Source organism: Poecilia reticulata, linkage group LG3, assembly GCF_000633615.1.
Source record: "Poecilia reticulata strain Guanapo linkage group LG3, Guppy_female_1.0+MT, whole genome shotgun sequence".
In the NCBI taxonomy this organism is placed as follows: Eukaryota; Metazoa; Chordata; class Actinopteri; order Cyprinodontiformes; family Poeciliidae; genus Poecilia; species Poecilia reticulata.
Genome location: NC_024333.1, coordinates 23,366,203 through 23,392,676, shown reverse-complemented (window position 1 = coordinate 23,392,676; position 26,474 = coordinate 23,366,203). Strand labels below are relative to the sequence as shown.

The 26,474-nt window shown below is 38.4% G+C and overlaps 2 protein-coding genes and 3 pseudogenes across 4 annotated transcripts in view; 1 reads left to right on the top strand and 4 right to left on the bottom strand.

The window, feature by feature from the left end:
- LOC103462684 (neuroplastin-like) overlaps window positions 1-4,811 on the bottom strand; it is a 35,741-nt gene extending 30,930 nt beyond the window's left edge. For 2 of the 3 annotated variants that reach the window (XM_008405618.2, XM_008405619.2), the window contains exon 1: window positions 4,176-4,809. In XM_008405618.2, coding sequence (XP_008403840.1) covers window positions 4,176-4,251 — 76 coding nt within the window. In that variant the 5' untranslated portion in view covers window positions 4,252-4,809. Of the gene's footprint in view, window positions 1-4,175 lie in introns of all 3 variants that reach the window. The other variant, XM_008405620.2, reaches the window with a different exon arrangement.
- Window positions 4,812-5,915: 1,104 nt separating this feature from the next.
- Window positions 5,916-7,891, top strand: LOC103462686 (protein FAM26F). The gene is made up of 2 exons (XM_008405621.2): window positions 5,916-7,176; window positions 7,290-7,891. The coding sequence occupies exons 1-2, from the start codon at window positions 6,712-6,714 to the stop codon at window positions 7,440-7,442; spliced, it is 618 nt and encodes a 205-aa protein (XP_008403843.1). The 5' UTR covers window positions 5,916-6,711; the 3' UTR covers window positions 7,443-7,891.
- Window positions 7,892-9,958: 2,067 nt separating this feature from the next.
- LOC108166185 (UDP-glucuronosyltransferase 2A1 pseudogene) lies at window positions 9,959-12,662 on the bottom strand (annotated as a pseudogene).
- A 101-nt stretch (window positions 12,663-12,763) lies between these two features.
- LOC103462746 (UDP-glucuronosyltransferase 2B31 pseudogene) lies at window positions 12,764-20,943 on the bottom strand (annotated as a pseudogene).
- A 1,372-nt stretch (window positions 20,944-22,315) lies between these two features.
- The window catches only part of LOC103462690 (UDP-glucuronosyltransferase 2A1 pseudogene), a 7,810-nt pseudogene continuing 3,651 nt past the window's right edge, over window positions 22,316-26,474 (bottom strand).

Here is a 26,474-nt window from a genome sequence, read left to right as displayed (position 1 = left end):
ACTCATCCTTGGGAACAATCTCCAGATACTTTAAGGTGCCTTCATCTGTTCAAACAATTATGCGCAAGTATATAAATGATGGGATGTTCAAACATCAGACAGCTCAGAAAGGAGACGAGTTCTGCATCACACAGATGAATGGGTTTTAGTACAAAATGTGCAAATGTTGGATATATCTAACATTTCTGATTATTATTAAACTCAGCAAAACATTAAAGTACATGCATTTGCTTAATGGATCTGAAATGGTTGAGGTTCTTAGTTTTGATACATTTAATATTTAATTAAATATTAGTTTTAATATTTGACCTGTCAATCACCCATTAGAGCTAATTTAGGGAAAATTGTTCATTTTTTTGTCTCGTCAATCAAGACTGTTACATTTTAAATGTTTCTATTAGAAACTACATGGTTCATAGAAACTAATCTTCTATTAACATTTTTTTATAATTTTTTTTTCTAAAAACTTATAAGCTTTCCTGATCTTATAATATTACATAAGAGCAGTAAAAAATTACATTGTAAAAGAAATTTTAAAAAGATGGTCTACGTTCTGTCAGACTGCTCCAGGGTAGCTGTGGTAACCATCAGTGTGTGAATGTGTGTGTGAATGGATGAATGACTAAAGGTAGAATGAAACACTTTGATGTCCTTTGGACTCATTAAAGCACTATACAGTTACATATCATTTATCATTCAGATGCATCTGTATAATCAACATTTCAATAAGTTCAAGACTAATTGTTGTGTTTCTATTCTTTAGGTGGCAAATAAATCTATATGGCAGAAACACAGAAATGAGAGAACTCAGAGCTATATTTTGTTATCAGCTATGCACTTTACAAACTGTATCTAGTTGTGCTCTGACTGATGTGCTGGCCAGGCCAATCTGTCACCTTGTCCTATTTCCAGCTTGTCAAATGATATCTGTGAAATTTCCCACTCTATGCACAAAAATGATGCAGCCATGAAACTGCAGAGCCTTTCCACAAATCAAAATGAAACCTCTGTCCATCAACATGTTAATCCTGAATAAGTATGGAAATGTGGCACATGCTAAAATAAATTCCTACAACTGTCATTTAATGTGGCCTACACATTGACTCACATCCAGGGAGAGCAGAAAAGCATGCAGAGTAGGTTGCATCCTTCGTAGGGAGATATTATGTAAGACTCAAAGGTACTACTTTAGGTCAGCACCAGCTGTCTTCTCAACAGTGTTTAGTATATTTTGCATAAGGAACATATAATATTTGATCTTAAATAGTTTACATCCACGCATTGAGTCTTCAGAGCGCCATGCAGCTGTGCACCGGGAGGCCGTCCATTAAAAGTTAATGGATTCACTTTCACAAAAGGACCTTAAAGCCACAGTTCTCAGCGCTCAGTCTCTGTGGTAAAAATAGAAACGCTGCAGAACGGACGGATGCAATTCACAGCCTTCCAAATATCTGTCGCACAACCTGGCTGCCTGTAGTGGGCCTAGTTTTTCCTGAAAATGAGGGAGCAACTGGCACAAATTCCCTCAGCTTTCCCAGACACAGTGATTAAATCTCATGCACTTATAATTATTATTGTCCCCACATCACTGCCTGAATGCTGTCATATCACAGCAAAACCAAGCATTGCGTAAGAGGTGGCACAGTGATTACCCTTAATCTGAACTGGGAGAAAAAAAATGAAATGGTTTGGCATGCAACATGAGCAATTATCTGAGAAATACCTCTGGTTCTGCGCAGTAGCTGCAGTTTATTACAGCCCCAATCAAGACCGACGTTAATGAAGGATCTGTTTACTTGATGAAATCTTCCTCTGTGTAGCAAGAAAACATTAACAGATTTGATGACCGGTTTGCACGAGACTGACTCTCGCTGACCACTTCATGTATTTATGCATGCATGTAATTCTATGGTGCAAACTGGGCCATGGAGACTGGACGCCAGCACAGCACAACGCCTATTTTGTGTTTCATTTTCCAGATAATCAAATAAGACTTCCACACACTTCAGTGAAATTAATAAGGAAGGCGGAAAGAAATTCAAGTGAGAATATTTTTTGTTATATAATGCTGTGTATATTTGGTTTATTTATCTCTCCAAAAGCTGACGACGGAGGTTGCTTTTTCTTTGTTAATGATCCATATTCTGTCTGTGCTGCTTGTTTGTTCTTTTTGTTTGACGAGAATTATTGTATAATCTGCTGCAGTGATTTATTGGTACAAATGAAAGAATATTTGCAAATTTAATCCTCCAACCTTCTCAAACCTGCCATCAAAATCTGTCTCAGGAGGTCTTGCATGAGACAGATTTTTCCCCACGCTGCTAAGCAAAGTGGAGCTTAAGCATTAAAAATTATAATACAGTATTTAGAGTAATTGTCTCCCGTTTCTCTGCCTTATTTTTTCTGTGACAGCTTGTGACACTGTTTTGTCAACATGTGGGAGTAGCAGCTCATTTAGAGACAGATGATTTTTTTTAGAGTGGTATAAAAACCTACAGGAGATAAATTCCAACTGGAGAGTTGCTATTAAAACTTTTCAAAAATTATGAGCAGTCCACTTTGATTTCATGAATGGCTGCTGATTTGTGTGGCCCAGCGGGTGGTGTGATTCAACAGAATTATAAGTAAGGACATGCTGTATCACAGGAGGACAGGCTGGAACACCCAACAGCATGTTGCTGACATTTCCTCATATCAAGTCCTCCATGTTTTCGCCATGATTAATGCACAGTGAACTTTTGGTGTTCATAAAAATCCACTCTTTGCATCGAGGAGTGTCTGTCAGTCAAACATTTTGAGTCCCTATTTTTTGATAAAGAGAAGAATTACTAGATGCTCCAACAAACGGAATGAATTTTTATAATTTTGTTATGCAACGCATTAACAACCTTTCCAACAACAACACACAAGGAAGATTCTCTGGAAAGGAAACAAACGGAACAAAAAACATGTTGGATCTGTCTTTGACCTTTTCTCATTTTTCCAGCTCAACCATATCTAAGCTAGTCTACTCAAGAACTAGCATGTTTTCCCCCATGTAAATAGCACAACCACAGTTCCCAACAAGCATTTTCATACTCTAATAAATGCTTTATACTGCCAGTTAAAAGCATAAACTTTTATGTATTAAAGCAGGACACAGTAGTAGACACAGTTGTGCCTAATTATAATGTGAAAGAAATAGCATGTGTGTTTTTCAATGTTTTTTTTTTCTTTTTACTATCTTAAATCTAAAAAGTGTGGCGTGCATATCTATTCCCTCCCGTCTCACAGGGGTTATGGCAAACTGCAAATGGAAATTTTAACTGGCTTTCATCTTGCAACTTTCACAGAAAGGCCAAGTAGATAAAATGCAACAACTCTTATGGTTATTATAGTTGAGATTTAGTACATTTGTAACTCTACAATATTCTTTCAGTTTTTGGATGATGGTTTGAAACTTGTTCACTGCCATGTTAAACGTCGACCTCAGTTTAAGCTTATTCACAACCATCTGTAACCTGTCTGATTGATCTTCACTGTTTGTTCACTAAAGATCTACAAAACAAACTTCTGAAGCCTTCGTAGAGCAACTGTTTATACTCTAAGTTACATGTCACGCAGATGGACTCTGTTTCTGATGCACTGGATTTCATTTAGGGCCATCTGAGTAAAGGGGGTTGCAGCCCACACTTTTCAGATTTTTATTTGTAAAAAATAAAGAACAAGGTGTACAGTTTTCCCTCTACTTGACAATTATGTGGTAATTTTGTGTTACTCTATGTATTAAAATTTATAGTTAACAATTTTTTGTGAAAAGTTTGAAGGTTAGGCTATAAATAATTCTGCTTGGCATTGGAAATAAATGAAGATTAAAACTCGAAAACGTGTCCCTTCTGTGTATTTCTATTCAACATGTCAACCATGCCCACTCTATCCAAGAAATGACCTGAGGAGGAGAAAAAACTGTCACACCTCGTTCAATTTTTCCTGAACTTTCCGTTGTCAGCGACACAAATCAAACGTAGTAACTCTGGCCTTGTTGTGGAGGAGCGTGGAATGAAAGTAATGGCTTACCGCTGTTGAAATAAAATCCTCTTTAGAAACATTTCACACGGGCGTCCTCAACACAAGACAAATCACTTTCCCTCAGCGCACACTGAACATTTCTGCCACGGTCACATCTGTGTCCTTACCGTTTTGAGCCGAGGCAAAGGGCAGCATCAAGTTGCCCAGAAGTACCACCGCCAGCATCACCGCGTTAGGATGCATCGTTAGGGCTCGATAAGGTCTCTCGGTCGGACGAATGTGGGAGGAGAGACGGTGTAGGATATTGATCACGAGATCTAAAAAGATGGGCCCAGCATAGCACCGGGTTCTTTAAAAGCAGCCAGCCGAGGTGATTTTTTATTTTTATTTTTTTTTTAATCCCGTGGAGATGTCTCCCTGATTCAAACACCTTTTGGAGGGCAGCCGTGGGTGAAAGGTCCGGGACGAGGCCAGCCGAGCTGATCTGCGGCCATAGGCGGCGAAGAAGCCTCGCTGGGATTGCGGGGAAGATGTCTTTGGATGTCAGGGAGATTGTCCACGGCGAGGTTCCAAAGATTCAGAGATGCGCACACCGATGCGCATTTACGCTCCCACCGGTCACGGTTCGGTGATTAAGATGAAAGTAGCGCGCAAGCGATTCCCGACGGCGAGTGATGAAGCCGAAACATAAGTCTGTTATCAGCACCGGTCTATTTTTAATACCAACGGAGGAACAGATGCTGGTAGGGAACCAACGGCAGCGACGGAAAGCCGCGCGTGCCCAGTGCGCTCATGACTGGGGATGAACACACACACACGCAGACACGCACACACACTCATCAGCGGCACGCGCACTGCATCGCGCATGTCACGCAAAGGCAAATTATGTTTGAGAACTCCGACACTTTTATGTTTTATAATTTTTTTCTGTTTTACATTTTATTTTGTTATTAGTTTCAGGTGACGGGACGTCTATCTCACTTTTTAAACTTCTATTTATTTGGACTCTATTTTGTTGCAATTTTCATACACGTTCTGAATAAAAGGCAACATGTGCAGATGTGTAAGATAAAACAACTACAGAGCCTTAAAAACAATATCAAGAAAGCAAATATTGAATCAGTCTGATTCAAACTTTTTCCATCACATTCAGATTTCTTTTTGATGAGGTTGTGAAGATACTCTTCAGCTCCCTGAGTGGATCATTCGTAAATTATTTAATAATTTACCTGGGTCCTCTCAAATTATGCATTCTAAATTCCTCCTCAAAATTAACATGGCTTCCTGTAATCCTCCTCAATCCCTAATCTGTGCTGCTGCACGAGCGACCTCGTGTGGCCAGTTAGGATAAACTCGAAAGTACCAGCAACTGTCCCTTATTGCAGTGTGTGCTCACAGCTGTACTAATCTGTTTCAGTAAATAGACTGGAAGCATTTAAATACATAATCTATTCATAACCCAATAATATTATAACATGGTTCCTGTGTTGTCTGAAAAAAAAAAACATTTTATATGATTATTTTCCGGGCTGCACAGTGGCGCAGTTGGTAGAGCTGTTGCCTTGCAGCAAGAAGGTTCTGGGTTCGATTCCCAGCCTGGGGTCTTTCTGCATGGAGTTTGCATGTTCTCCCTGTGCGTGTGTGGGTTTTCTCCGGGTACTCCGGTTTCCTCCCACAGTCCAAAAACATGACTGTTAGGTTAATTGGCCTCTCCAAATTGCCCCTAGGTATGAGTGTGTGTGTGCATGGTTGTGTGTCCTGTGTGTCTCTGTGTTGCCCTGCGACAGACTGGCGACCTGTCCAGGGTGTACCCCGCCTCTCGCCTGAAACGTTGGCTGGAGATGGGCACCAGCACCCCTCCCGACCCCACTGAGGGAAAAAGGGTGCAAGAAAATGGATGGATGATTATTTTCCAGGTTGAGTAACAAGTATGAAAAATAAATTTCAAAAATATTTAAATATTTAAAAATATTTGAATTTATAGACTTTATTTGTCATCTCATCTGTCCATCTGGAATGTCTTCAATTAATCAATCATAGTCCATTGTTCTTACATTTAAGTGTACTAAAAAAGGACTGAATATTTGACTCTGGAAAAGAATTGACTTGAATAATATGTTGGAGCCCTGTAGTAAACCTTCTAATGTTTTCCCTTTTGGATGAAATAAATTCATTTCTGATGTTCTCTACATTTTGAAGGTAAGGTAAGGTAATTTTATTTATATAGCACATTTTCAGCAACAAGGCAATTCAAAGGGCTTTACATGAATTTAAAGGAAATACAAACACAAGCTCTATTTCAACTTTTTTTTAACTTAAATATTTGCTTCCAAGTAAACAATCACACATTTAGGATGTTTATTTACCAGACTGTTGTAAAGTGCATGTGTGTACTCTACCGCAGAACAAACTTCCCTCCACTTTACAGCCCGCCCTCCCGTACTCTATAGGAGACCACATTTAAAATGAAACCCCACCTGAAATCTCCCAGAGACCAATCCGCTAGAGAAAGGTCAGCGCCGATGGCACACCCTCCGTTGTTCGAAGCCAATCAGAGTGGAAGGGCAGCATTTTGCCTGAGGGTAAAACTTACCCCTGGATGTGTTAATTACGCATCACTAAGCTGTTGCCAATGTGTTCACAACCGTGGACTGTCTTTTGGGCTTTTTGCAGCGGTTGTCTTCATTCTTTAGTCAGTTTAGTATGGAAAGTAGACAACAATGGCTTACCAGGCTGAAAAATGAACTTAGCAACAGTCCGCTGGTATCAAATGTGGCTTTCGGGTTCATCCTCATGGGACTAGAGAAGCTCGTGGAGCTGGAGTTTGAGTGTCCTTGCAACCCTACTTGGAATGGAGCGTTTTCATCAGCATTCTTCATCATTCCTGCTGTCATGGCCTTCACCTTGATGCAGATCATCCAGGGATGCAGGTGCAACGTGTGGTGCAGGAAAATGGTTTCCCTCTCTAGTTTCGTTCCTGCTGTCGTTTGGCTGATCTTGTTGTTCCTGGACGGCCAGTACTTTGCCTGTGCTATGACAGACTGGGATGGAAGATTTGTCCTTGTTGACAAGGCAGCTCCGCAGAAGTGGTGTGAGCCAGTTACAGAGGGAGACGTCACCCCACAAGAATTAATGCTCCGCTCACAGCGGTTGTTTGTGTTTTCTCAGGTGAGTGGGATATGACCAGTTGGCAGAGTATTCCCTATGTCAGATATACTTGTTATCAAACGATGGAAGCTCTTCCATGTATGCGTTGGCTAACCTTACTCTCCTGTGTCCAGGTAATAGGAATAATCCTCCTCATTTTCATCTGTGCGGGTCTGGTAGTGTATGTAATCAGAGAAAGCTGCCAACAGGAGGTGGAGATGCAAGATGCAGATGTGGCTGAGCTCACTGTGCTCAGGATGAGCTCTCTACGGACCAGAACATCATGAGTGGACCTACCCTGCCCTACACAGACACTTTGTAAATACCACAAAAAGACTTGACGGGAGTTTTTTTTAATCGCCCCCCTCAGGATATTTTGGGGGCATTTAAAAGATATTTGAAAATCTGTCTGAAAATTCTCCATCAGGTCATAGTAATGTAAGTGTTTCAACATTTGACAACTGGACTTCTTCTCTTTGTTTTTTTTTCCTTGAAAAATTCCTCAAAAGTAAATGTGTGTCGAATGATCCCAGGTGTCAGTGTTCAAAGGAAAATTGTGTGTTTTTTGTATAAGTATTGAGGAATGAGTATATATAACTGTCCTCTCTTGGTGCTTCCTCACCTGGGACACCAGTGCAGCAATTTCATTCCTAATCAAGGTGTGGGTTAATGTTTTTAAAATATCTGGTATTTTCGTTTTTCTTTGTTTTATTGCTATAGTTGAGATGAGACAAAATATGTTTGATCAGGTAAAAATAAATAAAAATAACAAATGGATCTAATTTCAGCGCCTTGCAAAAGTACTCGCACCCAGTAAACATTTTCACATTTTGTCACAATTATTGTGGTAATTGGTCTTTCTGATTATTATTCTCTGAACAACCTCTGAGGTCTTTACAGAATTTACGTTGAAATTAAGTTTCTCAAAGTTAGAGTCTAATAAAAGTCCCATATCAGGTGACTTGGATACCAGATGGGGTGGATTTCTTTCAGGCAACATAGTATTTGAGGTTTAATACAAATTCATACCACACTTCAAATAGATTTTTATTTATTTATTGTTTATTTTATTTACTCATAAATCTGGTAATCCGTGTTGACAGAAAAATAAAATTCAATACAATAATTGAAGTTTATAGTTGTGAATTATGAAGCACAACTACAAGTACCTTTACAAAACACTGTAATTATAAATCACAGAAAATGTTGGAAATAGTTAGATTTGTTAAAAACAGTAACTTAAACTTAAACTTTCTTAAACTGCTTCCTGGTTATAAACATGAATAAAGTGAGAACGAATATCACGCTTTTCTAAAAACAATATATATATATATATATATATTGTTTTGAAAAATATCAGTTGTCAACACAGATTGCTCTGTAAGATTTTGTAAACTTTTCACCCATTTCTTTTATGTTTTTTAATCTGTATATTTTTAATACACTGTTTTTTTAATCTAATTTGTTAACTATATTGCCTCATAAGGTGTGTCTACCAGGCAGCTAATATTGCTTTGTCTTTTATTATTCTTTTATGATAAAAAATAATAAAAATGTTCCTCTAAACTGAAATTCCTGTTCTACATATAACCTTTTGAGACCGAGTATCTCCAGAAAACAGTTTTAATCTATATAACTAAAATCCATCCATCAATCCATTATCTATAACCGCCTGTCCTTGAAAGGCAATTTGTATCATGACAAACAGGCATAATAACTCATTTTTAAAGCGATGGTTGCATTTTCTCTTTATTTTTAGTATTAGAAGGATTTTCATAATGAGGTAAAGTCCTCAAATGTTTCGGACAGTCATAGTTTGAATATAATTTACATTTTTCCTTCTAGAAAAAAATGAAGTATGTCTAAAGGTTTCAGCTTTTGTGTAGCAATAGTGCAATAGTTTTCCTCATATTTACAGGCTGCTTGAACAAATTGAAATAAGTGTTGTATCAATAGTGAAATTAACAATACTGCTGTTTGGAAGTTCACTTGTGCCTTCATTGAGCTGAAATTATGTTATAATTATTTAGATTCATCAGATGCAACAAAGCAAAGCACAATAATAAGTGTAGTCACAAGTTCCCTGAAATACACAGCAAACAGTCAAACCAGTTTTAAATGGGCAACTCATAGATTGTGCTTCATTTGCTTTACTGGTTGACGTTTGCAGATTAGAGGTCATCTGTGGCCTTGCAGAAGTTGTTTTTAGACATTCTGTTGCCTTCACCTTTTGACACAGAGGGGGATTTTAGTTTTTGGCAAATAAGCGTAAAGCCACAACAGCGAACACACGGTTTCAATGAGAGAATGTGTTCACTCTTGTTTTGTTGGACTAGTCTACAGAAAATGTATTACCATTAGACTCACGTTTATGGATTTAAATGCTAAATTCTGCTTCACTGAGTTACAGCCTTCCGAAAAATGGAAAAATAAAAACATTTTGTAAGTTTGTTTTTACATGCTAGATTATTTTCTTTTAATTTTAAGATCTGTCATGAGCTAGAATTTCCAACACTTTTTATTTCACTTATGCTGGTGTTTTTATTGGCAGTGTTGTCTGCATCGTCCCTAAACACAGTTATTTTCCTCTAAGATGAAATACATTTTGTAGCAATGCCAAAAAGTGAGTAAAATTCTATAAACAGTGTTGCACTGCAAAGCAGCGTAGTTGAACATGCTGTGATGAAGAATAATAACCAATATCTTTAAAATTAACCCATCAGGATACAAAAATAAATTAGACAACTAAGAAAAACCAAAGATTTAAGTGTTGAGGTTTGAAAAAAAAGAAACAGTTAAAATATTCACTCAAGATTCTTTATTCAAAAGATAGTTCAGAAAGAGAGGCTAATATTACTAACACCAGACCAGGTGTTTCCCCAACTCATTTAAATAATCTCACTTTCACAAAAAACACAAATAATCTAGCCTAGGGGTTTACAATTTGCAAATCTAAACTCAAAATAAATCTGTCTGGTTCCCATTTGACCACATTTCTTGTCTTTTCAATCTCGTTTCTTCTTGTTTTTCAGACACAAACGCCACAAGCATTTTAGGAGGACAGCAAACACACCAAAAATAACCAGCACAGCTCCCCCTAAAAACAGCATCACATCTACACAGTGGTAGGAATACCAGGGCAGCCTGTAGGACTCGGTTCTCAGGTGAGCAGCTCCTCTGTTCCTCATGACAAACTCTATCCACCAGATGGCTTGGTCCAGGGGCTTCATTGGCTGATCTCTGTGCAGCCTGGAGAGTCTCTGCATATTCATCCTATAAGAGGGTTCAGTTAGGACTTCCTGTATCCCCTGCAAGAACGTGTCTTCAGTCATAGTAGAAATCTGAATATTCTTCCCAGCTCCTCTTATTTCCATTCTAAGCAGATTATCAGGCTGGTCGAAAATCAAAGGAAGACCCAGAATAGGAACTCCATGATAAATCGCCTCCTGAACACCATTTGTTCCCCCGTGAGCCACAAACAACTTAATCTTAGGATGTCCTAGAAGGTCGTTCTGAGGCATCCAGTCTACCACTAAAGTGTTATTTCCCAGATTGGCTGGCCTCACGCCTTTATACTTCCAAATGACTTTTTGAGGTAATTTAGCAAAAGCTCCAGCTATCACTTCAGCTAAATCATGGGGTAAATCTCCAATTAAAGTCCCCAGAGACATTATGATAACTCCGTGCTCTCCAGAGCTCTGCATATACTCCTCCAAGTCCTGAGGCAGACTTTTCGCAGGTTTGCACTGGAACCCTCCCATATAGATAGCATTTGGCATAGTGGGACGGGGAAACTCAAACACAAAGTCCACTCTCATGAGCCACAGATCTGCAGTTTGAAACATGGATAAATAGTCTACATCTGATCCAAAGTACTTTGTAACTAAGCCTTCATAATATGGTAAAATATGCCACATAATGTTGTATTCATTCAAAGCAAATATCATTACATTTAGGACTCTCTGAATAAAAGACATTTTATCAGACATCTCTGTTCCAGTCATTGGAATATACGAGAGAGGAGAAGGTGCGATTGCAAAGTGGCCTTCGCCGTGACTGGTCCATCTCGCATTAAAAACTAGAGGTAGTTTGAGGTAATGTGCAAGTATGACACCCATTGGTAAAGCAGGATCTGTGAGGACAAGGTCATAGTTGGCGTCTTGCATGGACTTTATCAGCTCTTTGGATTCAAAAGTCTTTTCAAGATTTTTGGCCGATTTTATGTGGAACTCTGAGATCTTCTGTGCTTGTTCCATTTCCAGTTTGATACGAGTCCAAATAGACTTCCCCTCCCTTTGGATTTTCAACAGTTCAGTCACAAATGATTTTATGAAGTCTTCGTCAAATCCAGACTCTGTGTCTGTATTAATTGAAGTATAGAACGGGGAGGATTCCTTGATATACCAGCTGTCTGTCTGTCGCACAACAAAAACCTGATGACCCCTTGAATGTAGTTCTTCGATGATGATTTTCATGTTCACCCAGTGGCTCCCGTCAACTGGGAGGACAAGTACTTTCCCACTATGTACCACCACTGGACAGAGCCAGATCAGACTGATCCAGATCCAATGCATTTTGTGTTCTAAAGCTGCAAAATAAACATTAAATAAATTAGCACATTTGTACCCTATATGTATTTTTCAAATAAAACAATATATTGCATAAAAACCAGTATGGGATTCAAAAAAGATGTTTAATAATTGTGATTGTAGCAATGTTTTTTTTTTCTGCTGATGTACGATCCCAAATACAAAAGATTAACTCGTGTTGCTCAAAGGTCTCGATTATGCAAATTGTTGCCTGTAACTGACCCTCTACAGATCCACTAGAACAAATCAGCTAATATTGACACAAGAACACATGCAAAGACTAAAATAAAAGTTACCTGTTTGGCTGCCGGTGTAAATTTGTCTTTCAGGGATTATTCCTTTTTCAAAGTGTTGCCCGTATCAGGTTCAAACTGGAAAAGGACTTTGCAGCTGTATTTATGGGTTCTTATATGTGTTATTGATAAGAGGGTACAAAGTTGACAGAGAGCAGTACATTGTGCCCATATAAGTCATACATCACAGGAAAGCTTGGTGTTGATAACTTCAAAGTTGCTCTTTGACATTTTTATAGTAAATCAACAAAGTATTTGTAGGATGTTTTACAATTTTTGATTTGTTTTCAGACTTAATGGATATCTTTTTCCATTAACACATTAAATCAAAATTTGAAGCGAAACATAGTTTTTGTATTGTAGAGATCTTCACTACTCAGAGTGATGCAACGGAGGAAACTACATTTTCATCCGGAGTTGGGTTTTTTGAGACTTTATCAGGCTTACAGGAAATTACTGTTGATCTAGTGGTTAGAGGGACGTTGGAGAGCAAATTGCTTGGGAGCCTTTTTCTGTAGACTTTGGATGTTTCCCCTCATGCATGAGTGCACTTTTCCCAGATTCCAGCTCTACAGTCAAAAGAACTGCACGTTACATTATCTGGCCACTAAGCTGTCCTTTGGTTTAAGTACAACCATAAGCAGAAGGTTTAGAAAACAGATGGGCTGATGAATAGCACCACCTACTGGATATTGAAGACATCAGCAACTTCTTTGAACCAGAGTATTTCAGCAGTAAATTTAATGTCACAGTTTATTGAAAAAAAAAGCCTCCAGTCATTTTGAAATACAAACTTTGTGCAACGTATTGAGTCAGAGAACCAAGCTAGAAAACAGAACTGCACATTATTCAATGCAAACAGTAAAACAGGATGTAAGAGACTAAAAGTGAGTGAAAGCGTGCATATACTAATCAGGCATAATATTATGACCAAATGCCTAATACTTTAAACACCTAAAGGTGTTTTGTGATGTCTAGCATTAAGAAGTTACCAGCAGTAAGGTGCATGGTGACTCAGCGTTTTAGATTTGTCCCAGTTCAATCATGCACTTTTAGCTTGGATCTTGTGAATTTGAAGACCAAGTCAAAATCACAAACTCATTCTGTTGCTCCTTTGACCCTTCCTGAATCACATGATCTGTTGCAGGACACATTATTCTGCTGAAAGAGACCACAGCCATCAGAAAATACCATGTTCACATTAAGGTTCATGGATTTAATAGTATCTAATAAACTGTTGCATTCTACAAATTTTCAGTTTGTTTTTTTATTGCTAAAATAAACTAAAACAAAGCATTAGCATACCGGCACCCTGAAGATTTATTTATTTTCTGCAAACTTACAGTGATGTAACAGGAACTTATTCATAATACATTTACAGGTATTATACAAAAGATTAACTTGTGTTGCTCAGGTTTAGTGGTGAGACTTATCTTAAAACCTCACTTGCTCTGTTTCATATGGCAGCTGAAAGGGACCCATTTAGAACCAACAGTGAGTTGACATAATGTTATATCTGATCGGTGCCCCAGTCAGTCAGGCTTCACTTTTCTTTTACAACATAATTTGAAGCAGCGCCGCAATAACCAAGAGAAAACCAAAAACATTAGTGCAAAAATTGCTATCAAAAATAAAATGACATCTACAGAGTAATAGGCATACCAGGGCAGTCTGTAAGACTCTGTTCTGAGGTGAGCAGCACCTTTGTGCCTCATGACAAACTCAATCCAGAAGATGGCTCGATCCAGTGGCCTTATCTGTTGATCTCTGTGTAGTCGGGAGAGTCTCTGCATGTTCATCCTGTAAGACGGCTCATCCAAGACTTCCTGAATAGTTTTCTGAAATGTTTTCTCATTTATATCAGACACATCCAAAATCTTTGCAACTCCTTTAGCTCTGAGTCTGGAGAGATTGTCGGCTTGATCGAACACAAAGGGAATGCCCACCATTGGAACCCCGTGATAGATAGCCTCATAAATTCCATTAGTTCCTCCATGACTTACAAAAAGTTTGATTTTCGGATGGCCTAGGAGATCGTTCTGAGGCATCCAGTCTATGATTAAAGTATTGTTTCCTAAAGAGGGAGGTTTGGCTCCCTTATACCTCCAGATAACTTTCTGGGGTAAGATAGCAAAACCAGCAGCAATTTCATCTGCCAGGTCATTTGGAAGCTCTCCAATTAAAGTCCCCAGAGACATGATGATAACTCCATGCTCTCCAGAACTTTGCACAAACTTCTCCAGGAGTTCAGGAAGTGGTCTTGCAGGTTTGCACTGGAACCCTCCCATATAAACAACATTTGGCATGGTGGGACGAGGGAACTCAAACACAAAGTCCACTCTCATGAGCCACAGATCTGCAGCTTGGAACAGAGAAAAGTAGTCCACATCTGGGCCAAAGTAGCGCTTAGCTAAAGGAGAGTAATGTGGTGCGACCACCTGCTTGTACAGATTCATCCTCATGTGGTAGAAAATCATGTTTTTCACCCTTTCAAAGAAGGTCATTTGATCCGTAAGTTCTGATGGGGGAAGTGGGACGTAGGAAAGAGGAGAAGGTGCAATAGCAAAATGTGCTTCACCGTGAACAGTCCAGCGAGCGTTGAACACTATCGGCAGCCCAAGGTAGTGAGCCAAAATCACACCTCCTCCATTTGCAGGGTCAGTCAAAACTGCATCATACTTGGCCTCCTGGAGAATCTTCATTAACTCTTTACTTTCAAATATGTGCACAATCATCTCGCAGATCTTTCTGTGTAATTCAAAGAACTTGTCTTTCAACTCCATGTCTAAAGCGAAACGGGTCCATGCGGACCCATTGCTTCTTTTAATTCTAATGACCTCGGAGACAAAGACACGGTAGAAATCCTCATCGCCACCAGAGTTGACATCCACTGTGATGGTTTCATATTGTGAAGCCGTCTCACTGATGTACCAGCTGTCTGCAGCCCGAATGACAGTCACAGAATGCCCCCGTGAATGCAGTTCCTCCACCAGCACCTTCATGTTCACCCAGTGGCTGCCATCATGTGGGAAAACCAGAACCTTTCCAGCAGATGCAAGTGAAGTGATGGCATAGAAAAAGAAGAAGACGACAGCCAGTGGCCAAAACATCCTCAAATCTTCCAAAATCGGCACAATCTGAAAGGAAAGTGAAAAAGAAAAGAAAAATCACATTAGTGTTGGTATTCCAGGATATTTGAGCTCAATCACCCTGCAGTTAAGTTTCACTGACTGAATAGTCTCTTTATTTGTAGAAGGAAGTTCCCGCTGGCAGCACTCACGCATACATAGCACATGAAGCCTCTCTGGGGAAAACTAGTTTTGTTTAGTGCCAAGAGCCCTGCAAGAGCTTGGCATACGTGGTGGGAGATGGCTGTGTTTTGCTGCCCTGTTTGTCACCCTGTACCTCTTTGCTCCTTTGCTTCACTGATGACCTTCATATGTTTGGAGCGTATGGCTGCTCTGGGGTGATGCCTTGTTTGTGTCTGCCTGGGGCTGTTGTGACCTTGAGGAGTCGAGTCCACCTGTCCTTTGCTGCTCTTGGGTGCTGAGTGTTGCAGGTTTTCTATCTTTCTCACCACTCTAACAGCTGGACACCTCCAGGTGACAAACTCACTGACATACACCTGCTTTACACAAATGCACTTACATCGACATGTATACTCACCTGCCACCACAAACAGGTTACTATTAGAGCAATGTGACCTGTCTATATTGATGCTAAATGCAATCTTAATCTAATAAAGTCAATCATGCAATTAGGATTATATCTTTAGACATCCTTTTTGTAAAACTAGCTGCAGGCTAACAGTTTCTTTAAAAGCTATGCTTGAAATACCAAGACAGAACAAAGGAGAAATAAAATAATTCTGCAAGATATGTGAGCCAAGAAAAACAACAGTCGCTGTAAATATACTTGTCTTACCTATTAAAAACAGGTTAGCCATGGACTGGATATGGAATAACATCTGTCTTTCCGTTAGTGACATCATGTGCAAGGTACTAGACTCACTTCCTTGTATTGCTGTTCTAAGAAACCTCTGCATGAAAACTAAAACTCTTAAATTCAAGCTTCAAGGACGTACATCATAAATTTACACAACTCAACTGTGCTTAACCGTTTATCTCACAATAGTTGTATTCGTTTCCATGTCAAAACAGAATAAATATTTTAAAATGTTTAAATAAAAAAAGTGAACCCAAGGTGGCTGAGAATGGAGCCAAAAGCTGCAAAAGAGTGATAACGTTTCATCTGGATTGCTGGACTAAGGCATCAGTGCTTAACACGATGGCCATGCAAGACAAAAGTAGTGACAGCAAAGTCTCCAGAGCCCAAATTCGTAAAGGGGATATTTATACGTTGATTTATGCAGTGAGATGATGGTAGTTGAAAACTTATTAAACTGTCACCCTATCAAGGGATTTAAAAGTGCTCCATCACAAGCATGGAGCCTGCAATTGACCAGAGTGGCCAAGGACCCATGTGATGAAAATAAACTGAACATTCAAAGCACTAATATTCTGACCTTATACAGGTTCAGACCAGAATTGTAACTTTGATGACATTAGGTCTGAAAAACGTTTGTGAGCAGAATAATTTGTATTGGGAGAATCATGCAGGTCTTGCTTTTTTCCACAAAATAAATCCATGAGGGTTGAACTTGTCGAACAAACATGGACAAATGTTCCAAAATGTTAGTCCAAAGACACCATAACAAGTTTAATTCTGTCAATAGTTTGGTCGTAAGAAAGTTAGTTTTAGGAAGATATAAATGTGAAGCTGGACAGGGAAGTTAAAATACAGACACCATCCTTCCAAATGGCTTGACCACAGAGGAAAGGAAAAGTCTGCAGAGTTATTGGTTACAGAAAACATCTTTTTAATTTGCTAAACTTTGTGTTTTCAGTTATTCAACTGCACATTCACAATGTACATTTGTAAATGTTGTTGCAAAGCTCTAAATTAAAACATAAAAATAAGTAGGAAGGAAGAAAACATAAATATGTACAATAAAAAATATGAGTGGGAGTTGAGCAGTTTTATGTTGTGAGGTGTGCAGCTGTTATGGAATCTGGTTGTTTTGCATGTGAAGCTGCTGTACGTTTTGCCAGAAGGCAAGGTTGAAAGGAAGTGAAGTTCCCATGATTCTCTCTGCTGTCCTCACCACTCTCTCGACACATTTCAAGTCAGAGGTGTTACACAATCCAAAACAGAGAGAGACGCTTTTGACTGTTCACTCTGCTGGTAAACTCAACCCCTTAACTGTTTATTTTGTGTAATCCAAGATTCCTGATGTTTCATAAGCAGAAGGTAAAAAGCGACTGCTATGAACGTTTTCCATGAGCTTTATGGATGTGACTCAGAGAGCTCGTTTTGTTATAGAATTTTAAAGTTAATTACCCACCTAAAATAACCAATATATAAGCTGGCTATGATTTGTGTAAAAAAACGTATTTTCGACATCAGCCAAAAGAGCTTGCTGCGGATGTAAGAACTGAACAAGTTCATACAAGCTGTGAAGAGCTGAAGCCAAAGAAACATTAACATTCTTCCCTGCCACTGTGACCCCATACTCATTAACTGTATGTTAAGAGAATCCTGTTTTTCCTGAGGACATTAGTCACTGCAGAGCCCTGGGACTGTGCTTTTCCATCCTGTTTTTACCCTACACTCAGTACTGAGTATTCGTGCAGCGTGATAGGAATGTTCTTCCACTAACACTACACAGCATGTCGCATGAAAGACACCCCTGAGTGAAAGAACCAAGAAAGAACAGCTGCCGATGTTTAGTAGTCAGAAAAGAATTGTTTTGTATAGAAACAGTCAAAACACTCACCATAAATGTTCTGCAAAATGCAGAGCAGAAAAACACACCGAGGTGCCTATTCTTTCATACTACAGATATGTAATTCAAGAAAAGATACAAACTTACTGTTGAATCTCTTGCAATGCTGCTTCAGGTTTGACATGAGTCAGTGGTGTGAAGGACAACATTCAGGTCTGAAAAAAAAAAAAAACTGCTTCCTGTGTCTGATCTCAGCATAAAGTTCCTGCCTTTTAAAGGGAAGCTCATTCAAACAGGAAAACCACAAGGCAGTAGGTAAACCTACAATGATCATTTTGGTAGCATTTAATAAAACAGACATTGCCAATAGACAAGCAAAATATCTGAAAAATGAACAGAACTCACTGAGTATCTCTTAGAATGACAGACAGGAAAACAATGCAAAAATGCCAGGCTGTCCCCCTGAATTCAAAAATGACCTGTTTAGACTCAGACTCATTTGTAAGAGACAGTCGTTATTCAAGCCCACTATAAAATATGACACCCACACAGGCCTAGACACACCCTAAATAATGAAACTCCACCTTGTATGTTTATTGTACCAAAGTGAGTCATACTAAACCAAACCTCACTAAGTGACTTAACTGAACTATATGTGGTCAGCTACACTAAGAGCCCTGCCGAATGAAATGTAAAAAGAATGTGCATAAAGTGGGTCAAGTTGTTGTTGAAAATCTTTGTTTCACCGAATAAATGATGGAGTTTTCTTTTCCTGTCAAAAGCTTCCTGATTTTAACACTACTCACAATAACGATAATCTGAAGAAAAACATGTTCAGACACACGCAGAATAGAGAAAGCACATTATGTTACATTCACCAGGCTCCTTTAGCACATCTAAAAAGTTGCCTGTAGTTTTTTCTTTTATTTAATTTAAGCTGAAAATGCATTCAAGACCTTGTCGGTGTATCTCAGATACATTACACAGCAAGAAATACTTCAGGTGTCGATTTCTGTTTTACTGATCTTGACTTACACTTCATGAAAATACCATGTTAAGTTTCTTAGAGTATTTGAACATAAGAACTATTGAAACTGGATTTTTTTTTTTTACATAAATTTTATGATATTGGCTACACAGTCATGAGGAAGACTGCTGGCAACAAGGTTATAGCAGACTGTTACTTACACCTGCAAAGGTAGGGTAGGCAACATAGGCTATTGCTAAAGAAGCCAGCTGTTCTCAAACTGCTGTATCCAAGTATGATAGAAGGTTGGAGACGATAATTTCCTTTTTCAGCTGGATTTGGCATCTGCTCAAAATGAGGCACCCTGATGAATTTAGCAAATAGACAGGATTTAATGTAATGTAAACAAACCATATGTGGGGCATGGACAGTAAGAGTTTCCATACACCATCAGTTTTAAATCACGTATTCATTTTTTTAAGTGGTTGTATATAATACCACCATTTTCTGACACACACTTTTGGGGATTCTTTAAATCCTGGTAGTCAAAAGTAACAGAGGTCATGCTTGAAATATTACCAGGTGTGCAATGAATCTGTACATTGTATATAAGTTTTACTTTTAAACTGTCATTTTTTTTTCATTTATGCATTGCATTGAGGCACATACATAATGAGTTTTGTAATATTGGTTGTTCATAAGATCTTAGGTTCTGTCCTGATTCTTGTTCCAATTTTTGTAAACCATGTTCCAAAATGTGGTAGCTTAAAACTGCTAAATTATTCATTTACTTAAAATCTATCAAATTTAACATATTCTATCCTCCACCCACTGTCACTATTATTAATGTATGTGCAGCCGACCCACTAATTAACAGACCAGACGTATTTTGTCTATACAGAGAGAAAAATACCAAAAATGTTCTCAAGATAAGATTAGATCTTGCAAGATAGTGTTTTGCACTTTGTGGTTATTCGGTTTTTTTAAACAGTGCAGTCCACCACTTATAGACTTCTTAACAGCTTGAGTAAAAGCAGCTGTGTAAGACAAGGTTTTGCAAAACAAACAGGAAATGTAATTGCAACGCAGAGGAAGCTTACTGAAAGTAACCATGAAAAAAATTAAAGAAGAAAAGGTAGTGTGCAAACACTGAGGCATTCTAACATTATCAATTTGTGGCCAAAAATATCACCCCCAAATATTATACTCTCAGCTCCCTCAGTCTTTGGTGTAAACCAAGAAGAATCTATAATTTTACATTGACCAAATATAATAACAGCTGACCATCTGCAGCTCAAAGACGAAGCGTTTGACACCTTCATCCTTTGACTACATACCTTTATTACCTGACAACTCATTTTTTGCTGTATTTTTTTTTATTCCAGTCAAGAGATGATTAGAATTAGGGAAGGCTGACCTGTTGTGTTAATTTCTGCTTATATTGAATGACTTTTTTTTATTTCAGATGAAGGCAGTCTGTTGCTCATTTACCACTTGTTTCACTGGTTATGTGGTTATTGTTTCACTGGTTATGTGGTTTAGTAATCTTCACAAATAAAAACAAGATATATTCAAAACATGACCAATCGTCAGAATAGTCTGGTGTCAAACGTCTCTGTAGCTGCTGATACCCTTTGTATGAAGCAATCTCACCACAGCAGATGGAGTGAGACACAACTTTTCATATCTTCACAAAAACAGTCTTAAACATGCACATGAACTTTGTCAACTGACTCTGGTAAAAACAAAAAACAAAAAAAAAAAAACAAGGAAATGGTGGGTGTGTCATGATGCAGTACATCAGAAATCTGACACCTTATTTTTGTTCACACAATATCAGTTACCTTCCTGTTTTCAGTCATAAATATCTCTTGTGGATTTCCTATGTATCAGAATTACTGCCAAAATAATTCATAGCTTTTCTAAATACAAATGTAGTCAGTTTCATGAAGAAACAATCTCAAGCGTCTCCATGCGCGAAATTTCCGAACGTGAACAATAACATGTTATTGTTTACGAACCTCACCGCACGTCACTGGGCTGCACATAGATTTCCATAAATACCTGATAAACATGACTGTAGCTAGAAGCAAGAGCAGCAATGTTCCTGTCTGGACGAGGATTCAGGATTCAGACGAGGATAGACAGTAGACAGAGCGGTAGATGAACCAGGGCACCGTGTGGGACTGAGCTCTGAGGTGAGCAGTACATTTGTGCTTTGTACCAAACTTTGCCCAGCAGATGGCAGTATTTACTGGCTTCATTGTCTAATCTCTGTGCAGTGTGGAGAATCTGCATGTTCACCTGGTAGGACTGTTTGTCGAAGATTTGTACAGATTTTTGGACGTTGTCATCATTGTACAGCATGTTCGGTGTAAGATGTTTAGGTCCTCCTCTGGCTTGTCACCAGAGCCGATTGCCAAATTAATTGAAGAACAAGGGTAAAGTCACAAGTCGGACTTCATGCCGCAAGACCTCTTATACTCCCAGTTTTTCCTCCATGATCCACAGATAGTTTTATCTTTGTGCATCCTAAAAGGTTTTTTTGTGAAATCCAGTTAGCTAGTAAAAAGTTGTTACTCAGAGTGAACAATTTGGTGTATCTGTAGCTCCAAATGACTTTCTGTGGCAATACTTCAACGAATCTTGTCATTTTCCTTACTGCTATTAACTTAGTGTGCACTGCATATTACTTGTCCAAACCACAAATATTAAATTCATCCTGGATTTCAGTCTACAGTGACATGCACAAAGAGTCTATCTTCATAAAATGCAGAGGTGAAGAGCTCATGCTCTTTACCCCAGTGAATGCTGCTAAATGTTGATAATGTGTGCAAGGAACAAAGATAATAAGATTACTCATTGACAGGACAAATGTAGGTGAAGTTTATTCAATGCGTCTATTTTCACCATTTCAAAACAACACATTTAACAGACTGTCCAGTGACTTGGTATTTATATACAGAATTGACATGGTTTTGGCACTTGCCACTACAGTGTTATAAAATAAGTGCAACATTATCAGTAACACTAAAGGCCCTCAGACATTTTTCCGCCATGGTGTTCTGTTTTGATATTTATTTCAAAAAATGAATGCAAAATAAGAACACAACCTCATTGTAGTCATTTATTTCTGCAACTCTATTTACTAAGTGAAACAACTTAGAAAAAAAAATACACAGACTGAAGTTGCAATGACTTTAATTTTTGTTCATTGTGATTATTTTCAATGACAGCTAATGCAAACACTTACAGTAGAAAGTACAGCTACAACCTGCCTAACAATTATTATTCTAACTGGTTCTTTACATCTGACAAAAGTGCCTTATCAGAACATCCTAAAAACTGAGTTAGCAAAGTTACTGATTTAAATTATTTAATCAGACAGTTTGGAAATGGAACATTGTGAAGTTTGGTATGTCATTCCCAGGTACATCTTCTGATTTCTAAGAATTTCATCTTTTAATTCTGCCCTGCTGCAATATATAATATTCTTCTGTCAAACACAAGAGTGGGACATATTAAATATGTTTTAAATGATTTATTAATTTACAATCTCAATTAAAAGGCAAACATCTATTTATTTGTTTAAAATCTTATGAAACAGTACTCTACTTCCAATAACAAAGTTCACAATATACCTTTAAATTAAGAAAACAATTGCTTTGGTACCATGAACATGCTTTTACTTACAGGCAATATCTTTACACATAAAGGATATAAATATTACTCACGTTTTACTTTACGTCTACACACAGATTTCCATAAACACCTGATAAACACGAATGTAGCTAAAAGCGTGAGCATCACTGCTCCAGTCAGGAACAGGAATACATCTACAGAGTGGTAAACGTACCAAGGCATTCGGTAGGACTGAGCTTTCAGGTGACCAGCACCTTTGTGCCTAATGACGTATTCTATCCAGAAGACGGCCGTATCAATTGGCTTCATTGGCTKATCTCTGTGCAGCCTGGAGAGTCTCTGCATGTTCTGCCTGTAGGACGGTTCGTTCAGAACTTCTTGCATAGTTTTCAGGAAGTTGTCGTCTTTGTCCACTGCGCTGAATGTAAGAATTTTAGCTCCTCCTTTCTCTTGCAAGCGCAACAGATTGTCATAYTGGTCAAAAACCAGAGGAAAACCCACTACTGGGACTCCATGACACAAGGCCTCCTGGACTCCATTTGTTCCTCCATGAGCCACAAATAGTTTTACCTTAGGATGTCCTAGAAGGTCTTTTTGTGGCATCCAGTCAGTCAGTAAAGTGTTGTTACCCAGAGTAGACGGTTTGGGTCCTCTAAAGCTCCAGATGACTTTTTGTGGCAACTTCGCAAAAGCTGCTGCAATGCTATCTGCAAGGTCCTCTGGAAGTTCATCAACAAATGTTGAGAGGGACATGATAATGACTCCATGCTCTCCAGAACTCTGCACAAACTCCTCCATGTGATCAGGAAGTGGTTCTGGAGGTTTACAATTAAACCCTCCCATGTACACGACATTAGGCATTGTGGGACGTGGGTAATCAAAGACAAAATCGGTTCTCATGAGCCAAATGTCTGCATCATTCTGTATCTGCTCAAAGTCACAATCAGGTCCAAGGTACTTTTCACAAAGTGGCTGGTATACAAACTTAGACGCAAACTTGCTTTGAATGGAAGTCAAAAGATACAAAATTATGTTTTTAACTCTCTGAAAAAAAGTCATTTTATCAGTGAGGCCAGATCCTGTCATGGGGATGTAAGATAATGGTGAGGGAGCGATGGCAAAATGAGCTTCTTCAGGCTTTAACCAGCGAACATTGTAAACTAAAGGRAGATTCATGTATTTGGCCAAAATTGCCCCATTACCCCAGCATGGATCAGTAAGAACCAGATCAAACTTGGTCTCATTTAATTTCCTCATCAACTCCACATTATCCAGCAGAGCTGGGACAAATGAGCTCACTGAATTGTGARCATCAACAATTTTGTCRARCAKKCCTRGCGYYATTYGRAAAAAACKVGTGAGAGKTAAAGYCCCCYGTTCAARTTTWAKRAAYWYAGAAAACATTTTTTTCAWWAARTCTSCATYTAMMAAGCTSTTTTCYACTGGAACTATGAAASTCTTGTAATATRAGGGATTATCCTTGATGTACCAGGTTTTGCTAGCTCGTGCAATAGTAACATTGTGTCCCTTGGAGTGTAGAGCTTTAAGAAGAATTTCCATGTTTATCCAGTGGCTTCCTTCAATAGGAAATACCAAGATGTTGCCACCATGACAGCAGGTGGGAATGAGAACGAGCAGGAGCAACACACTGCAGCAACAGACTGCCTTCATCTGAAATAAAAAAAAGTCATTCAATATATTATTTATTAATATAAAGCAGAAATTAACACAACAGGTCAGCCTTCCCCAATTCTAATCATCTCTTGACTGGAATTAAAAAAAATACAGCAAAAGGTAGGCATTAATATGTATAAACTGTAAAATTCTAATTTAGAGGATCAGAGCTGGAGCTGCTGTTCTTCAGTCTGTTTCACAGCTCAGCTTCACCTTGTCGGTATTTAGCTATAAAGATGCTACGAGTCAGAGCCCAACATGACGAAAATGTATTTTTATGAATATGAAGGAAACATATACGAAACATATATCGTCTGTATTTTCTACTAACATTTGGATAATTTCTCTTTTATTCTTGGCTTTAGCCTGTGAACCAGGACGTCTCAGAAGTCATTGGAGTTAACTTAAAATACTTTGTAGAACGGCACTTTATAACGTTCGGTCCATTCACTTGTATTAGCTTAATGGCACATATTCCACATTCAATATGGCGGACGCTGTTACGTATCGCAGCAACGGGCCGACCCGCTCCACGAGGCGTCTATGTATTAATGTCTATGATTTTAATAGCTAGCTAGATATCAAGATAGCTACTTACCGTTAGTCTTCTTAGTCCAGACCTACTTGAACGCTGTTTCAGAGTGCTACAGGACAATCCCCATACGGAACACACCTTTAGTCCAGTCACGCCTATCAAATGGTTCTATAAAGCAATAACCTGTGTGTGAGAACAATAAAAACAGACTCGGTAACAAAAATTATGCGGTGATTTTCAGGAATGTGAAAGTGACGAAACGTTGAGCTTTGGGGAGAAATCATGTTTGAAACCGTTGTTCAATCCAAGAATGATTACATGAAATATAGCGACACCTAGTGTCTGAGAAAAGGAATGCAGCAATTAGAGACCGTGTTTGGCATAGTTAGTGACTAAACAACACACTTTGATTCAGCCAAACTGTGCAAATGTAAATAAATGTAGATATCAAGAAATATTTCAGCATTAAAAAAGTCACTATTTCAAAATGGCATTATTATCTGCTTTTCCATTTTCCATTTGCTTGGTCAACGTGGGTTGAATCCAGTGCAGACTGAAAGTGACTGACAAGTGTACATTTATGTGCACCAATTAGATTTGCCAGAACACTTTGATATTTCTGGATTTCTATAGCAACAGTCTGAACCAAATTCAGTGCAAATTAACCCAATTGGTAGCAATACAATACACTGACAATCAATATTTAGACTCAATTGGACACAATGCAATTCCATCCTAACTGGGAGAGAGTCAACTAAGGGAACCCATTGGAGTTTAATCTTGGAGCAATGCCTCCACCAGAGCAAAGGTGTGGCAACTTTGGTTGGATAATAATATCTGCTGTGACTGTTTCATTAACCGTGTACAAGCTTAATTTTAGGGCAGTCCACTTTATGAGACTGAGAGTGCTAGAGAAACTTGTCCTTATCTTAAATTATTCCAATTCAGTCACATAGCCCCATAAATTTTTTGTTGTATACTAAACTGTAATGCATTAAATCATTGGCTGGTGTGGTAAATCTGTTTCCCATGCTCCTGCACATAGTAAGAAGAAAGTACACCCTGTGTCTGTCTTTTAGCAGGTTCTAAAATGTATAAATTAGAAATTTCATTGAATACGATCTCTGTGCACTCTGGATAATCTGCATGTTCACCTGGCAGGAGTGCTTGTTCAAGACTTGTATAGCCTTTTGGACGTTGTCATCATTGTCCGAAAAGTGTGAGACTTTTAGGTCCTTCTCTGCCGATTGCCAAACTGATTTAAAAACCAGGGTAAGTTCACTATTCAGACTTCATGCCACAGGACCTTGTATATTCCCAGTTTTCCTCCTTGATCCACAAACAGCTTACAGTTACAAGCACGAAGAGTCTATCTTCATAAAAGGCAGAGATTAAGAGCTCATGCTCTTTATCGCAGTGAATGCTGCTAAATTATGATAACGTGTGCAAGGAACAAACATAAGCTTACTCATTGACTGGACAAATGCAGGTACAGTTTAAACAATGTCTCTCTTATCACCATTTCAAAATGGCATCATTACCTGCTTTTCCAGTTGCTTGGTATTTATATACAAAACAATACAACCCAAACACAAAGGAGTAAAAGTGAGGGCACCAAATGTGTGCAACATTATCATTAACAGTAAAGGCTCTCAGACATTGTTCCATTTATATCAATGACATGGTGTTCTTTATTTCAAAAATTTAATGTTAAATAAAAACACAACTGCATTAAAACCTAATTTATTTTAGTAACTCAATTTAAAAGTGAAACACATTAGAAAAATTACATAGATGTTGTAATGCCTTCATTTTTGTTCATTGTGATTATTTT

Coding starts and splice junctions, on each gene's coding strand:
- LOC103462686 (XM_008405621.2), top strand. CDS start 6,712: ATGGAAAGTAGACAACAATGGCTTACCAGGCTGAAAAATGAACTTAGC. Junction 7,177..7,289: donor GGTTGTTTGTGTTTTCTCAG/GTGAGTGGGATA, acceptor TCCTGTGTCCAG/GTAATAGGAATAATCCTCCT.